The sequence below is a fragment of the Parasteatoda tepidariorum genome, chromosome 3 (genome assembly GCF_982258835.1).
Source record: "Parasteatoda tepidariorum strain Cologne lab strain chromosome 3, Ptep-v5.0, whole genome shotgun sequence".
NCBI classification, from domain to species: Eukaryota; Metazoa; Arthropoda; class Arachnida; order Araneae; family Theridiidae; genus Parasteatoda; species Parasteatoda tepidariorum.
This window is the reverse complement of record NC_141757.1, coordinates 29,810,404-29,829,098: the sequence shown is the minus strand read 5'-3', so window position 1 is coordinate 29,829,098 and position 18,695 is coordinate 29,810,404. Positions and strand designations below refer to the sequence as shown.

At 32.1% G+C, this 18,695-nt stretch overlaps 1 protein-coding gene across 1 annotated transcript; it reads right to left on the bottom strand.

Annotated features, from left to right (window-relative positions):
* Positions 1 to 824: 824 nt before the first annotated feature.
* LOC147813491 (uncharacterized) lies at positions 825 to 4,982 on the bottom strand. The gene has a single exon (XM_087160054.1). It carries the CDS (start codon positions 4,980 to 4,982, stop codon positions 825 to 827), a length of 4,158 nt encoding a protein of 1,385 aa, XP_087016180.1.
* Positions 4,983 to 18,695: the final 13,713 nt, after the last annotated feature.

The following is an 18,695-nucleotide window of genomic DNA, read 5'->3' as shown; positions in this document are numbered from 1 at the left end:
GGTTAAGTGCCGGGAAGGTACATTTTATACCTTTATTTTGGTGAAATTAGGTCCACTTTCTAGAGAACAAACTCTGAATCACACTTTACTAGGCAAGAAGGAAGACTTACCATATTGACGAGTTGCTGCTTAATTCTCGGCTTCCGAGTGAGTAATATTTCGCAGGTTCTTTTTCAGACCTTTCAATGTGAAATGATTTCACCATAAACCTTTCTTGGCATAAACGATTTTATTTAGATGCATACTTATGCCACGGAACAAACATGAAGTATATAGAAAATAATAGTAATTAATCACATAATCAATGAAACTTCGCGCTCCATCATAGAAAATTCCAGTCTTCTCTCACCCAGCTAGAGAACCCCCCAGCTTCTTATTTTTTCTTATCTCGCAGCGCCATCTATTGTCGACGATTCTTACAAGTCCCCCCAAAGGAAGCACATTCGTCACCTTAGAGACAATGCTGCTGAGAGAGAGAGAGAAAACCTGAAAAATACAATAAACAAAAAAAACAGCAACACAGCTTCTATTCAGGTGATGAAATTCAAGTGAGAGCTCCAAAATATGCAGCTCCCAAAAATCATAAATATATATATAAGTATATAAAAAAAACTATATTCCTTATGATAAATAAAAACATAAATATAAACAATTCAAAATATTAAAAAAAAATTATTTATTTATATATTTTTTCTTTTACACGTTATCAATGTAAAAAAAAACACTTTTTTTTTTTTTTTTTTTTTTTTAAACAGCCCTGACATTTAAGTTTTGTTCCGAGTTTAAGACAAATATATATACATGATTTCTTTAGGAATTAACTGTTAACTTGATAATGCGTCGGCATTTCCATGTGAACTGCCCTTACGGTATGTTAATGTCATATTGTAGCGTTGTAATGCTAAGGCCCACCGAGAGAGTTTAGCCCCATGAAGGGTACTTCGGGTCAGGTAAGTAAGGGGATTATGGTCTGATACAATTTGTACCTTGGCACCGAAAATCCAAGTATCAAACTTTTTCAAGGCTTCGATGACACAAAAGGCTTCCCTCTCAATGGTTGACCATCGTTGTTGGCAAGGATTTAGTTTTTTGCTAAAAAATGCGATGGGCATCTCTTTTCCTTGTTCATTATTTTGAGCTAAACATGCTCCAATTGCAAACGCAGACGCATCAGTATAGAGTTGAAAGAGTTTATCGATGTCTGGAGTATGTAGTGATGGCATTTTAATCAGCTCTTCTTTAAGTTTGTTGAAGGATGCTTCTGCTTTCGAGTCCCATGAAATATTATTCGGAACATTCTTTTTAGTAAGGTTCGTTAAAGGTAGAACTATTTCAGAAAAATTTTGGATATATTCTCTATAATAGCTCACCAGCCCTAATAGACTTCTAACTTCCTTTTTGGTGGTAGGCTTAGACAAATTTTGGATGACTTCTACTTTTTCAGGATCTGGAGAGTGAGTGCCAGAACCTATTATATGGCCTAAGAACTTCACGTGACTCTTTCCGAAATCACACTTTTCTAGATTTGCGGTTAGACCAACACTTCGCAGAGTTTGAACCACCTGGTCGATGTGGTAGAGATGTTCATCCCAGGATCTAGAAAATATCGCCACATCATCAATATATGAGCGACAGTAGCGTCTATGGCGAGCTAGTACTTTATCCATGGATTTCTGAAAGGTACTTCCAGCATTCTTTAAACCGAACGGAAGGACCTTCCACTGGTAATGGCCAGCATGAGTGACAAATGCTGTATATGGTTTGGCGCTTTCCTTCATCGGGATTTGCCAGTACCCTTTCGTTAAATCGATTACTGTTATAAAGTGGGCTTTACCTATTTCAAAAAGTAGGTCTTTTGCGATCTTCATTGGATATGCGTCAGGAACTGTAAAGCTATTCAGAAGTCTAAAGTCAATGCACAGTCTAACGCTACCATCCTTTTTTGCAACGCATACCACAGGATGTGCCCATTCACTGTCACTGGGCTCTATTAGATCCCATTCTAGTAATTCTTTAACTTGGCGATCAACTTCGTCTTGTAGCGAAATGGGGACACGATAGGGTTTTAATCTCTTCGGACTACAGTCTGCTGAAACTTTTATGTCATGACCATCGACATGGGCATGACCTGGTTTGCTACTAAAAACATCGGTGTATGATTTTAACACATTGAATAGTTCCTTTCGCTGGTAATATTTTAGGTCACCTTTCATATTTTGCAAGTGGGTCCATAAGTCTTCAGTAGATTTGTCCATAAGATCCGCTGGTGCATAGTGGATATCTCCAAAGTCTTCATCTTGGTCGAAAATGATACCAATATGATCCACTCGAACAATATAAGGCCTTAATTTATTTATGTGGAGTTCCCTTATACTCCCGTTTTCCATTTCGACTTTGGCAGAGTGAGGTCTGGTAAGTTCGATTACAGTAGCTGGTCCTTGCCAAGTACTGAGCAATTTGTGAGATGACGATGGGATTAGCACGAGGACTTTGTCCCCAACATTGAAAGTCTTATCCTTAGACCGTAAGTTGTATCTTGATGTGTATCCGTCTTGAGAGATTTTGGAGTTTTCAGCTGCAATGTCATGAGCTTTTCTTATTTTTCCGATAAGATCATGTAGGTAAGTTTCAATTGAGCGGGATGCAGTGACTGGAACGCTACGTTCGCCTGTCCAGATCTCTTTCAATAAGGATAAAGGTCCCGGTGGCAGTCTTCCATACACCATCTGGAAGGGAGACAAACCAGTGGTGCTATGTGGCACTTCCCTGTAGGCAAACAGAAGATAGGGAAGGTGTAGGTCCCAATTTCTTCCATGTTCCTGGATATTTTTATTCATCATTTCTTTTAAAGTCCTATTCCATCTTTCGACAGCACCCATACTCTCGGGGTGTCCGGGAGTGGAAAATCGGGGACATACGCCAAGTAAATCTTCAAAAGATCGTGTGAGTTTGGCTGTGAAATTAGTTCCCTGGTCAGAACAAATCATTTTTGGAAATCCGGTTTGAGAAAAAATCTTCATCAGGACGTTGCATGTGGTCTTTGCACTTATTTCTCTAACAGGGATGGCTTCTGCCCATCTAGTGCATAAATCAATTGCACATATCACAAACCGATGACCTCTTCTGGATGGTGGTTCTAACGGTCCAATGCAATCAACACTCCATACTTCAAAGGGTGTTTCTGGTCTGACGATAGGTTGGATTGGAATTCTATCTTTATATGTGATTGTTCGCTTCAATTGACATTCCTTGCAGCTTTCACAGAACTTCTTAACGTCTTGTTTGATAGTAGGCCAGAAGAATGAATATTTAATTCGTTGAGTTGTCTTTTTCTCACCGAGGTGACCAGCAAGAGGAATTTCATGAGCCATTCTCAGAACTTCTGTTCTTTTCTCTAAGGGTAACACAACTTGTTTGATGTTTTCGCCACAAATATTCTCCGAGTGAAGTAGAATTTCGTTTTGAACTGCATAAGCATTTTTGTTCCTTTTCGCCCATTCAAAGCATTTTTCTAGACTCTCATCTTGTTCTTGAAGAGTCTTAAAATCTAATTTAGTGTCATTTTTCATTCTTGCATTCTTAATGTCCTTTTGTGAAATTTGGGTAATCACAGCACAATTTAAAGTATTTTCTTTCACTGGTGATGGTTCGTCGCTAGAGTCTTCCCCCTCTGAAGAGGTATTCCATTGAAGATTACTGTGACAAAGCTCAATATTTTCACACAGTATCTCATAAGCTGAAGAACTTAGCAGCAAATCGGTTACCAGCTTCTTTGAAACAGCACAGGTGATAGGTACACTACCATGAAGTTCGTCATTTATTTTCATTTGGAAAATTTTCAGTGGAGTGACTTCGCTTTCTCCGAAAGCAGAAGATATCTCTATTTTACTTTCTCCTTCACAAGGTATGTCGGCGACTAACTTCTCGCGGACTACCGATATCTGGGCTCCTGTGTCTACAATGCCATTTAGAACCACGTTTCCGCATTTAACTCTGACGAGTTTTAAATCATCTATGTTTCCAGATATATCCACGGATTTTGAGACAGGAATAGAAATCTTGGCAGTTAGCACTTCTGGTTTTTCTTTTTCTAAAGGGAGTGGTGACGATTGGATTAGATTGTTTTGGGCAGTTGTAGGAGTGTTTCTAGGTTGCCGATTTTTAAGGCAAAATCTGGATGTATGGCCTTCTCTTCCACAAGTATAACAAGATAGTTTGGAAAACGACCTCTGTAGTTCATCACTCTTACGGGGTGTATATGCGCTTGATGAGCCCTGTTTGTAGAATGATTTGTTTCTTGAATTTCTTTCTGAAGGTGGAGAACGAGGTCGCCACTTTTCATTAGTTTTGTCTTTTGAGGGAATTCCAGTAGTTTTCCTCGAATCATTACGTACACTGTCATATTCGTCAAGCTTATCCGCTAATTTGGTTGGAGAAACGAAATTTGCCCACTCATCAAGAAGGTGGTCTCTTACTTCATGAGGTACCTTTTTCTTAAGTTGATCAGTGATAATGAGATTTTTTAAACTGGCAAAGTCTTTTATTTCAAGTCCATCAATCCACTCTTCGAAATAATTCGTTATTTCATAACAAAAATCCCTCCACGATTTTTCAGTGCTTTTCTGGTGCATCACAAACTTTTTTCTAAAACTTTCAGGATTCAATTTAAATCTCTTTAATAAAATGGTCTTAATGTATTCGTAGTCTTCAAATTTTTCTTCAGATTCTCTACCAATTAGTTGAATGATTTCAGAAGGCAATAAAGTTAATAAACATGACACCCAGTCTTTAGAATCAATCCCTGTTCTTTTAGCCTGTCTTTCAAATAAAGATAAATAAATCACGATATCATCATCCCTTAACTTGAATTTAGGAATGAGCTTAATTAAGTCAACGTTATGTTGTCCGTTTCCATTGGGCGATGAAGTTTGAGTTAGTTGAGTACGGGATTCAATTTCAAGTTTTTTCAACTCAAATTCCATTTGTTCTCTTTTCTGCTGAGCTTCGATTTCGTCCTTCCTTCGCTGTTCCTCAATCTCTTCCTTCCTTCGCTGTTCCTCAATTTCTTCCTTCCTTTTCCTCTCTTCCACAATTGAGAAAAACATTTCTCTGGCAAACGCTTCATCATATGTGTCACTTTGTGTTATTTTGTTTTTTAGTGTTATAATTTTCATACTTGGTTCCACATCAATTTCTAATTCGGTGGCCAACGTTAACAAATCCAACTTCTTACCCTTTCCCAAAAATGCCATGGCTTAAATTTAATAATTCTCAATCATAAAAAAAATTAACGGAAAAAATTGACTACTTCCTAATTAATATTCCAATAATTTCTTAAAAGAAAACACATAAATGAACAATCATTCACAAATCTATAGAAAATGTCTATTTTTGACAACCTCAAAATACTGAGAATACTTTGTAATATTCAGTTATCGATTTGTTATATAATAAACCTTATATAATAAACCTTAACACTTATGAACATTTTAAATCAATACTTTGTTTACACTAGATATAATATATACTTTCCTACAAGTTCACAAATTCAAAACATAAAAATTTTTTTTAACCAAAATAATTATTCTTAGAACAAAAATCAAATTCTACGTGAGAATGAAAACTTTAACTGAATATTTTAAATCATTAAATGCGATAAGAAATTTATAAATAACTTTCGTATAAATTTCTCATTAAAATGTACGAAAACAAAATATATCATACGTATAAAAAAAATTCAACAATGATACAATTCAATATCAAAATAATCAAATAGAATAAAACAAACTCAGTTTTGTATTTTTTTTTTCTTATTAAAAGACACTTGCCTCTTCTTTCAGAAATAAAAAAAAAAAAACATTTTATGCAAAAATAAAAGAAACAAAACAATTCTTTTAGAATGAGACTTCCAAGGTTGGTTGACGCCAAATTATATTCCGTTATTTGATACAACCTATGCTTTTTTTTTGTTTGGTTTAATAAATCTTAGTTGATATAAATAATAGATCATTCAGCATTCTTTATTTTCGAAATACGATTGCAATGTTATATTTTATGCTGCTTCCAAAAATTTCCAAAACAGAATTTAAAAACCACAATAAATTCAATTTTATCAAATAAAATTTTCAATTACGATACCACGCTATATGTTATGCACTGGCGTGCTTCCAACAATTTCCAAAACAGAACTTAAAAACCACAATAAATTCAATATAATGAAATAAAATTTTCAATTATTTGGGACGAAAATCAAAACAACAAGAACCATCAAATTCTTTTTAGAAATATGCTATCTACGTACTCTGGCGAGTAAAAGAATTCACTTTAGAACACTGGCGTGTTCGTACTCTGACGAGTAAACTAAATTAATGTTCCATGTCGGAACACAAACATTTAATTTCCATTTTGTATAATTTTCGCCCAAATAATTATAATTACTTATTTATGGGAGCATACATTTACAAATATAAAGTGAGCTCTCACCTGGTTTTTGGTTCTGCATCATCTTCGGCGGCTGCGCCAGTAATATTTCGCAGGTTCTTTTTCAGACCTTTCAATGTGAAATGATTTCACCATAAACCTTTCTTGGCATAAACGATTTTATTTAGATGCATACTTATGCCACGGAACAAACATGAAGTATATAGAAAATAATAGTAATTAATCACATAATCAATGAAACTTCGCGCTCCATCATAGAAAATTCCAGTCTTCTCTCACCCAGCTAGAGAACCCCCCAGCTTCTTATTTTTTCTTATCTCGCAGCGCCATCTATTGTCGACGATTCTTACAGAGTGAAAAGTTTGTTTTTCTACGCAAAAATTATTTTTAGTCCAAATTTTTACTAAAGATTTAAAACCTAACAAATGTAAGTTAAAAAATAAGTAGCACTCTTCTGCTTCATTTCGATAACTTCTGCTCACGGTTTAAAAATGGGTACTATTCGGCCTGGAAGACCTCGCCCCCTAATCTGTGTTAATGCTGGGCTCATGAAAGCTGCAATGCAGAGAAAGAAGAAGATAACTACATCCAAGACTGAAGAAAGGTTTTACAGACCTCAGGACGAAATTTATTGAACGGCGAACTCTGAAATGCGTTTTACTAGTCAAGAAGAAAGACTGACGTGTTGTTGATTAATTCATGGAGCCCGAGTAAAATGTTAGTTTTTTGCATCAACTCTTTATTGCTTTCTTGCTTTTAAGCTATCCTCATTTATTGGTTATTACAGTTATAACAATTGTTTTAATCCAACTTAACTATAGTTGACTAAATATTTATTACCTGACAAACAATATGGTTTTTAAAGATAAATAGCTTTGTTCTGTTTCAATTTTATAACCTCGGCTCTCGGGGTAAAACCGGGACTACCCGGTTTATCACCCCTCCCCCCTTAATGTGTGTTTATCCTGGGCTCAAGAAAGCTGCAGTGCAATAAAAGAAGAACTACATCCAAGGCTGAGCAAAGGTTTTGCAGGCCCTAAAACGAAATTCGATGCGGGAGCCGTCCTCGAAGTGAAAAAAGCCTTATTTTCTTATTTTGTAGAATTCTTAACACCTCTTTATACAAAAATGTAGTTTTTACATAAATATAAAGTAATTCTCTGCCATTTTCGTTTGAAAAAATATCAATAAACACTTTATCTTTTGTAAAGAAAAGACTTTGGTCCAGATCTCAGCCTTCCTGGACTCTGGGACAATTGACCTTTTCTTTCTGAACCTCCCTTGACCATGGCCTTGACTGCATCACATATAAATTTCATGAATAGTATTTTTTTAAAATTGTCAAATTTAAATGTCAGCTAATTTGTTAACCTTTAAAGTAATTAACCCTTAAAGTAGTAGGTCTATCATTTTTCAAGAATAATATATTGTATTCAACCAAACAATGAATATTTTGGTTTTAGGTCGAGCAGTTTAAGTGCAACAAACCATCGAATCTAACTACTCGGTATAACCCTCTTACCCTACATTTAGTAATAATAATAACATAATAAGCAAATATTGCACACTTAACTAAATTATACTGAGTGCTTCACATTTAGTGTACAAATCACAACAATCAGCGTCTTACTGATTAATTTCCAAATAAATAAAGTGCATCAAAGAAATAAGTATAATTCATACTATTAATTTTACGCCATATCTTTTTTGAGTTATTTAATTTACCAGATCCACTACTACTTTCAAAATTAAACTATTTTCAAGATTTATCATTTAACAAGTTAATACAAAACAAAATTCTTCTATCCTAATGTTCTTCAGAAAAGTAAAATAAAAACTATGTACTTCCTATGCAGTTTTTAAAATGTTTCTTCTTTCTTAGAAACTTAAAGTAACTAAATTTTCAAGCGGAACTGTAAGTGGCAAAACTAGTATTCTTATACCGTAATAAAATGTTAAAATAGGCTGTTAAATTTGAAATTGAATACCCAGTTTATTTTAGATGAGGTTCGCAAACTACTTTTTTTTTCTTCTTATCTTTAGAGGAAAATAGTTCTACTCAAGTTCTTTTTATCCGAAGAATTTCCTTAAATTCCATTTTCCAAATTCTCCCGAGTCCTCACTGCGGCCCTTAAACTCTAACGGTAGAACGGAAAATTCCATTTTCTTTAAGCGAGAGATGTGCCGTTTAGCCGGAAGCTTTTTGAAGTCCGCATAAGTCTTTTAGATAATTATTTAGTCAAACAATTTATCTTTACTCTTGCTGGTACGAAAGTTTTCCCAGCAAAAAGATTAACTGTTGTATTACTAGACAACAAATTTCAGGCTGTGATAGAAATTGCTTTTCTTTATGCATTTATCGTTCAAATATTTCGATTTAATTGAATACCATGGTTACCAAACTGCCATGAAATTTCACGCATGCTGCACTTTTGAGAACATTATTTCTAAGCAACGGTACAATGAAGACGATTTACTTCATACGCATATTTCTTTTTGAAAAAGAAACGTTAATGAAAGGGGTATAGATGATATGAATAAACTCTACAAATAAACAGATTGTTCAAGAAGAAGATATATTTACTTAGAAGAGAAATCTGCTAAGGAATTTTTATTTTAAATAAAATCAAAATTAGTAGTTTTTAAATGGACATACCCTCTTAATTTGGAATCAATATTATATATCCGAAGACTTAGAATGTAAGCAACATTTATTTATTTTTTCTTTAAAACGTTCAAGAAACTTATCACTGTTTTCCTTTTTCTTTCTGTACATATATTCTATTTTTTGGTTCACTATAATAAATATAATCCTGACAAACATGGGATTTCTTTTTTCTGATTAGAATATTTTCCATGGTTAATTATGTATAAGATGCAATAACTTCAGTCCCGCAGTGGACTGATCGCTAAGACACGGTTCCCATCAGATCACCGAAGTCAAGCATCACTGGCTGCGGTCAGTGTGTGGGTGGGTGACCACTTGGATCAGTCTGCGTAGGGACCGAGGGTGTGCGGTATTGGTCCTCGTTAAACTGTTCTACCGTAAAGTGCTCGACTTCGCGTGCAGGTCGTCGGGCTATCGAAGTGGGGGTGCAATCCCCTCTGCGGAGGATCAAAATTGTGATGGCATGTCTTCAGATCATCCTCAGGAATGTTTCCCAGACCGTCGCCATTAGCCCATTGTGCAGCTCCAGTGCGTCGTAAATCAACAAAACAAAACAAACAAAAATGAATAAGTTTAATAAATAGTATAATAACTTTCAATTCGAATCTTTCGTACTCCTTCAATTTCTGTTCGATCATAACCGCCAGTTCAACTATAACGTAACGTCACAACAGTAGATCACGTGTACTACGTTCTTTCTCCGCCAATGAAAATAATTTGAAGAAATTTTAGCAATTATGGGTTTGGGTAACAACTTTTAACTGTTACTTTTCAATTAGCGTCTGCTTGCTGAATTTTGGAATTATTTACGTCAGTAATAATCATCTGATAACTTTTCATAAAAATTATATTGTGAATATTGCCTAATATTAAACTCATTAAATATTATATAGTATTCACTGCATAATTTCCATAAATGCTCTTAAATGAATAATTATTTTAATTTTGAACTCTAAATGCATGACGATAATGCATGTTTTAAAATTTAACAATTTATAAGAGACATATTCAGGAAAATTTCTTCTGATCTTAAAATAAATATAAATAATAAATTAAATATAATGAAAAAATACTTCAAAGCTCCATCTTTAATGAAAGAAATCCCTTATGAAATCAAAATCAAATGTATAAACAAGAAAGGAAATCATCTTAGAAAAAAATGGTCACGCTTTTAAATTCAGCTGCCCAAAATTTTAGATTGGTAACTAATGGTACAGACTCCCCTCACCCGTCGTTCAATTTCTTTTTAATTTGTGTAGTCTTCAAGAACCACAACCCGATTATAGCTAGATACTCAGATTCCCAGTCCATTTTTACCAAATCAGTGTCATCATCGCAAAATAAATTTAAAACGAACATTTACTTTTAACCCCTTAATGATCGGTTAATTTCCAAGAAAACGGTCATAAAAGTGCCTATTTTTTATCCTTGTATCCCTGATTAGTGCTGACATCTAACTTAAAATAAACTAACTATCCGCAATTACCTTAAAAATATCCTGGTACTGCCATCTGGTGTGTAAAATGAGAAATAAAATGTTTTCCGAGGTAAAAGAAATGAATTAGTTTTATTCTTATTGGCGCGTTACCACTGAACACCCCAGCCCGGAAATATCACGGGAGCGAGATATAGAGGGCAAAACCTCACCCCGTCATTTTCACGGGAGCGAGAAGGAAGGGGTTAAAAAACCAACAATTTTTTGCTGGACAATCAGAACGTTCCTTAAAAGATCCTCAACTTTCGTTGATCCTGATATCGAGGACGGGACTCTTAACTACATTTTATGTCTGCTCAAATTACTTGTTCAAAAACATTATTTCTTACCGGTAAATATCTATTATGCGCGCACTTATAGGAAATATGGAATTAAAAATATTTACTGTCAACGTATTCTTTTTACAATTGTGTTATAAGTAAATGGTGAACGTATTAATTTACCAGTGCAAGCAAGAAATATTGATTATTGATGTGCAAACTTCTGGAATTGCATTGAAAATAATTCTGGTATGACTTAATTTCTTCCTTCATGGCTGTATTTTAGACTACCGTAATTATTTATGCTTCATTTATTAGTTTGTTTTTTTCTCCTTTTTTTCTAACTTGCTTTTAAATTTTAATTATTTATGGATCATGCTGTAGAGGAGAGTCATGTTAAGTTTCACGGTATCGTATCTACTATTTTTATACAGTGCAAAAGCGTTTCTGTTTCAAGAATATTTTTAACTTCTGCAATTTTCAGATTCTTCTTTTCGAGAAATAAAAAACATATTTTATCAAAAAATTGAAATATTCCTTGTAAGTGCCAACAAATACTGTTGACATTTACCAATGTAAATGAGAAATAATGATATTTGAGAGATTCTCGAATGTTGGCAATTACTAATACTGTTTTGGACAGAAACAGAAACGTTTACTTATAGCTAAACATAAATCAAATGAACGAAGATAGTAAATAGAAGTCATAAATTTATGTTTTTCACAGTATCAAATACATCTACAAAGAGCAAGAAATAATTCAAATGAACAAAAATAGTGAATGTTGGCAATCGCCTAATTTCTAATTTCCTCATTTACCAGATATGCTTTACAAAGAACATGGCAAAAATTGAATGAACTTATATTTATAATGGAAATTATTAATTTATTATTTCCCAGTAACACTTACGTCTACAAAGAGCGAGAGACAATGCGAATAACGAGAAAAAGTGATAGTTTGTAATCACCTTATTTCTGTTTTTTATAGTTATACGTTAAGAAAAAGCATGAAATAATTCAAATGAGCAGAAATAGTGACTATTGTCAATTGCCTTATTTCTGTTGCACACTGTAACGTATGCGTCTACAAGGAGCAAGAAATAAATCATTTGGTTTTCAAAAACTAAAACACCGACTCAAAAATATAATAATTATTTAAAGTTAATTTAAACTTGCTTTAGAAAGTAATAGTGTAAACTTACAATCAAAATTTCATTTCTTTTTTGCTGCAGTTACAGATGAGCAAAAATAGTTGATAATGATATTGAATTGTATTTCTATTTTTAGGAAAAAAAGGAAAAGCAAAAATAAAAGATGAGAAGATAGAAGTATCGAATAAGGCACTTAATGTGTTATGCATGGCTGAAGAAAAACATAAAAAATGCATGGGGATGTTTCACAGACTTATGGGATCAGTATAAAGAAAGAAAAGAAAAGAAACTTAAGAATAAAAAAGAAAATCTACATCGAAAAAGAAACAGGCTGATTTCCGCCATCCCTGAAATAAAAGAAGGGTAGAGGCTTTAAACGATTCACTAACCCGTCTCATCACTTCTTATTTAAAGATCAAGATCTGGCCTTCCGGAGATCCAGTTAAAGTTTTTATTTTCCTCACATTTTCAGGAAAAAGAGGATAAATGCCTGTTTAGAGGAGATCAAAGAGGATAAGAATTCAACAATCCTACAGCTTTCAAAAGAAAAGCAAACTGAAAAGTATGACAGGTTCTTTCATTTTAAAAACAGTTTTTTTTTCTTAAACGTCAATGTTTATTTTTTGGCTTAATAGTTTGAAGAGAGTAAAAAAAATATAGTGAAGTAAATTTATTTTGCAATAAAAGTTTTTTTTTCTCTGTTTCAATTTTCTATTTATAAAACTAGTTTTTGTATTAAAGATTTATGAAAACGCCTGTTTTCGCTGCACAAAATTTGAGCCACAGAATTTAATTTGATTTGATAGAGCTTAAGTGATATTTTCTTCTTGAAACAAAGTTGAAACTATAAAATCCAATTTGAGTGGGAAAAAAATAGCGATTACTTTTTTTTGCTACACAAAGTTTAAAGCACAAAATTTAATTCAATTGAATAGAACTTTAATGATTTTTTTAAAACTTTTTTTCATTTTATATGTTAATATTTTAAACGAACAAGTATTTCATCAAATTCTTTTAACTGTTCAAATTATTACAGCGAAGCTCTATATCCATTTGTATTGATATTTTAAATGTTTGATGTTTTGATCAATGTTTTATCCCATCATTTTTTTTGTATTATTGATCATATTTTTATAAAGACATTTCGTGACATGATGTTTTTGCTACAATTATTATTGAAATAAAAATTTTAAAAAATAATGCTGATCATAAATTATTTTTTTTTTAATTTTTAAAATTTAATTATATTCAATCAAATTGATTTAAACTTTGCGCTGCAAAAACAGTTTTCTCCATAGTTCTTTAATTCAAAAAGCTAGCTTTATAAATGGAATATTTTTCTTAAAATATTGGCATCAAGTTGTTTCTTGTAAAAAAAATTTTTTTTGAATAAACACTTATTTCCTTATCTAAAACTTATCATCATTTTAAAACTTATAATAGGAATACTTTTGTAAATTAAATTGCAATTAAATTCCAACTTTTGTTCAGTTATGTTTACATCTTTACAATTTCGTAGCTATTTGAAAGAATTTATTTGCACCATTTTAAACTTTGCTCCTAAAATCCTGCTATTTATAAAGTTGCATGCTTATTCAATTGCATTTTTGCATCATTGATTTTAGACATTTCTTAAATTATAAGCTTTATTGTTAGTAATGGAAATCAGTTTCAGTATTAAGATTTAAACATTCGTCAGCAATTATCAAATAATTTTAGGTTAAATGACTCCCTCTTAAGAATTCAGTAAGTCTGCAATCGGGAAAAAAAAACTGAAGTATGGGGACAAATATTATTATGAGGTTATCTTAAATACTATAGACTTTTATTTCACGTCAATTGCATATATTTACTTGGTCAACTGTAACACAAATATTTAATTTACAAATAATTTTTGTCGATAGCAACTAGTTAAAATATTTTGTTTTCTCCATCTTTACCACATTTTAAATTTTTCTGAAATATGACTTCTCTGGGTTTGAAACCACTTAAGTGGCGGTGTAAAAAACAAAATACTATGCTAAGTTACATTGTTAAATCATCAACCTTTTAACATCACTCCATTATTTGTCAAACGCGAGAAAAGTATATTTACTGTCTATGAAAATTTTTGATTTGTTGAAGATGCTGGATCATGCATTAACCATTCGTTAAAGAGGATGTTGAGTGATAATTTTTCAGTTGTCTATAGATTCCTGAGTGATTTAGGCGAGAGTGATGCAGATATTAAACAATAGGAAATCTTTTGATGAAGAATTAATCTCGATAGATAATAAAAATATTTTATTTTTATTGCCTGGGGTAGTCGGTGAATGGCTAAGCCCCACAAGACACTTCCGTCCACCAAGAAATCAAAAATGCTAGTCCCACTTGTACGTAGTTGGTAAAATTTAATGCCAAGTCTCTCTTTCTTAGCTTTACGCATTCAAATGTGTTGGCGGAAAAGAAAGCATGAGAAATAATAACGAATGTTAATGAATCCAAAACATTAGTAACCATGTAACGTTTTTCGAGTTCTATGTAAATGAATTAGGGAGATGAAAGGGGAATGTCTAAAAATAGATTTTATTCTGTACTAAATTCAAGGTTGAGGTATAGAATACAGATTATATTAATGTTTTTTATTTATTGAACAAAAATTAAATAAGAGAATAATTTGGTTTTTAAGTGTTAGAAAATATGCTATGCATATTTCAGCATGACATCTACATAATGAAGACAAAATTATATTTCAGAAACTGTGTTGCCTTCTCCTACCAGACGACGCTTTTCTTTAATGTAAGGCTTTTTTATAAAGCTATGCCGTTAATAAAATAATGCGCTTTCGGAGCTTGTGGGACGGAAGATCTAATATAGTTCTATAGGATGCTAACGGTCTTGTTCTGAACTTTTACAAGACCTCTAGTACCGATCCGTCTTCAAAAGAACTTGTATTTTGAAAACGAAAATAGACTTTTCGCCTCGTATGCTCAATAATTTTTGGAACCATTATCCTTTTTCACTATAGTTTCTCGACTAACGTTCAAATCTGGGGCTAGAGTGACTCTCTGATGAGTTCTACCGCATCACGATATCACGATTCTCTACCGTGGTTCGTGTAGGACTTGTTCCTTGTTTTCAAGCAAACCCATCACGTGCTATCTCGCATGTGTTTTTGACCAGAAACAAATTGTAAATACTAGTTTTCTGTATTCAAATCGCCGCGCAACAAGGGGAGATCCCACGAAAGATAAGATCCACGAAGATTCTCCTGCACCTGGCCGTTGCACCTAAAAAAGCTAGTAACTGCAATTTTTTATGGTCAAAAACACGTGCGAGATAGCGCGTACTAGATAGGGTGACACCAAAGAACTGTTTCTAGCGGGCAGTCTTATATACGAATTGTTAGAAATATTTGGTTCTGAAGTTGCTAAATAATTAAACAGCAAGTATTTTGTCATTTTTAAAAGAGATAGACTTAGGTTTATCATTTAACTATAATTTTAATAATGTGTAAAACATTTCGGTATTTTAATAGTGGCTAATGTTCATCAAGCCGTAAAAAATAGTTTGTTAGTATTACGATATTATCTATCTCGTTTCTTGTTATTAATTTTCAATTGAAACGGTAATTTCTTACTAGTTGCTTTACCATTTGCTTTAACACCTTGATTTTCTTATTGTTTCAATATTTCTTTAGGCTTTGCATTATTACTTTCTTTCGTTTTTGAGATTTTGAGTAATCATATGTAGTTTAAGCTACAGTTTGATTAGCTTGACTCTTAAGTTTTTTATATTTTACTTATTTTTATTGTTTATATTTTTAATTACTACGATATTTTTTATTTGTTTTGAATTTAAATTAAGTTTTTCTTTTTAATTGTTTCCTATTACTACAGAGAGTACTTTATTTAATGCTTTGTTTCGCTACCATGCATATTTTGTTGCCTTTACTTTTGCTTTCTTCGCTTTAAGTTTTAATACATGCAATTTAGAGCGATTAGGTTTTTTTTCTCGTCAGAATTTTTATGCAATATAATCGCAAAATGAATATATTAAAATGATCTAGACTTTTTTTCTTTAACTGTGACAATCGGTACTCCTTACCCGTGGTGGCAAAGGAATTCGCACCGACCACAGTGCTGACACAAAATATCAGATCATGGGTTAAAATCTCCTTGCCGTTAAGACTAACCCTACGGAGATTTTGTGCTTTTCCTATTTATGTAATGCAAATGGGAATTAATTGCATAAAAACACCTTCACAAAGGTTAATTTGCTCCTTTTTTTAATCTATGAGTTCTCTTGTCATCTGAATTGGGTTCAAATTTACAAGGCAACGAAGCTGAACAATGATTGTCGTGAACTCAGAATTTTATCGGCTATTCAACACCGACTATAAAATAAAATCGGCATATTTAAAATAACTATTGATGACATAGCTTGTTTTATTCTCCAGCAAGTATTCAATCTTGTTTGTTCTATAACTTACCATTGAAGAAATAAGCAGCAAATAGAAGATCGTTAATTTTTACCTAAATTATATTTAGAATTCTGAAATGCAACATCATAACTATGAAAGCTTAAATAAAATAATAATAAAAATCAATGAATTTCGTACAATATTGCTAGCAACCCATTTACGCAGAGCTTATATAATTCAAAAATCAGAATTAATAATTGAGATCAGTAGATTTAGAGATTTTAAATCCGTAAAATTCTTCCTTCCGTGTGGTTAGATCAGCACCTCGCATAAATGAATTACTCGTCGTTTGGAAAATGTGCTGCGTTGATCCAGCGAAGCCATAAGGTTTAGCTAATGCAAGTTTCATTAAAAGCATTTCATCTATCTAGCTTCTTTGAACGAATTTCATGTACTACCATTTATTAACATATCATTATATCTATCATTGCTATAATATTGCATATATTGCTAGTTAAAAAATAAATCAAATGCTCAATATATCTATTGTTAAAATTATGTTTAATTAGACCACGAAACCAATTGTGAATAGTATTCCGTGATATTTTTAAGTTTAGCTTCTTTATACCGCATTCACTGTTAAAATATCAATACAATTATTTTTTCATATACTTTTAATAAAAAAGCTTAATCTACTTTTTTTCTATTTGTTATCAAGAATTAAATACTATTCACTGTCACATATGACACTGAAATTGCACTGCTTTTTGGAAAATTTCTGGGGTTTTCAAAATTTTTTTGGACCATTAATATACATTTGACGTTTGTATTTTACTTTTTATTGATTATACTTTTACTGAACGTTTAATGAACATTTAGTGATGTTTTAACTGTTACTTTTACTGCGTTTTCATTTATAGATAAATATGCCATATTTTTCTAAAATTATGAAACCAAAATTTGCTTTACTTTTCTACACTATTCCGCCGCTTAAATTTGGAAAAATTAAAAAAAAAAGGATAAAAATATATTAAAAAAATATTGTTCGAAGAAGGTAGAAACTTAAAAACTATTACACATTATACTTAGAGCATAATTTTTTTAATCAATGGTTATCTCATTGGACAATATTATAAGAAACGTAAGAAAATAATTTCAACAATTTTCAGAAGTTTAAATGTTTCTATTCAAAAAAGGATAGTAAAATATGCACTATACAAAATACGTTTCAATTCCTATTTTTGATTTAAAAGTATACAGGTATCTGAATGTCTGAATAGAAATGTAAGCCGTATAGTGTCAAGCAATCGTATAAAACGCCTCATTTTGCTTAGGGAATAGTACAGCTTTCACATTTCAATACTTTTGAAATAAGCACACTCTTTTAGCTGTTTCTTCACTTCCTTTTAAAAAGATGGATATGCTTTCAAGTGACTTGCGTATCAAACTCTTGAAATGCATCTCTATTGTTAAGTTAATAGTACTTCCAGTGGATGAAAATAAGAAGAAAAAGTAATAGAAAGTATTTTTCCTAACACAGAATCGTTTGTTCAAACTTTTAGACGCATGCAACGGAAAATATTGATCATATTTATTGAAGTCGTTTGAGAGTTGTATGATCTTTAAAAGTGCGTGAGCAAAAATAAACTTCCAAAGAACTAGTTAAAAAGTCACCCTATGGTTTATTGATATCGGGCTGGTATATTTAGATTAAATTAAATATGAAAAACATGATCTTGCTAAAAGAGTAAAGTTTTTAAGCCTCAAAAATATTTTATAGGCAAATCTACTAATCACCAACAGGCTTATGGTTCAAAATAATTTATTCCAGTTATTTTGGAAGAATTTTTTTTGAATATTTTATCGATAATAAAAGTACGAAAAAATAATTATTTTCCCTTATTTGAATTTAAGAGTTCTTCTAAATATTCAAACAAAATGATTTAGACTATTCCAAGTATGATATAGATAATTCTGTTAAAAAAATATATGGGCCTTTGCCATCTGGCACATTTAAGAGGCAGACTTTCTTGCTGCTGGATGCTGATTAAATTGGATAATTAATTTAGAATAATTCAAATATTATAGTAGAATAAATATAGTAGAATAATTTGCTAAAAAAGTAAGGTTTTTAACCATCAAAAATATTTTAGAGGCAAATCTACTAATCACCGACAAGTTTATGGGGCAAAAAAATAATTTATACCAGTTATTTTGGAAGAATTTTTTAAAAAATATTTAATCGATAATAAAAGCACGAAAAAATATTTCCTTTCCT

Bases quoted from the DNA above. Each gene is read 5' to 3' on its own strand.
- LOC147813491 (XM_087160054.1), bottom strand. From the start codon at position 4,982: ATGGAATTTGAGTTGAAAAAACTTGAAATTGAATCCCGTACTCAACTA.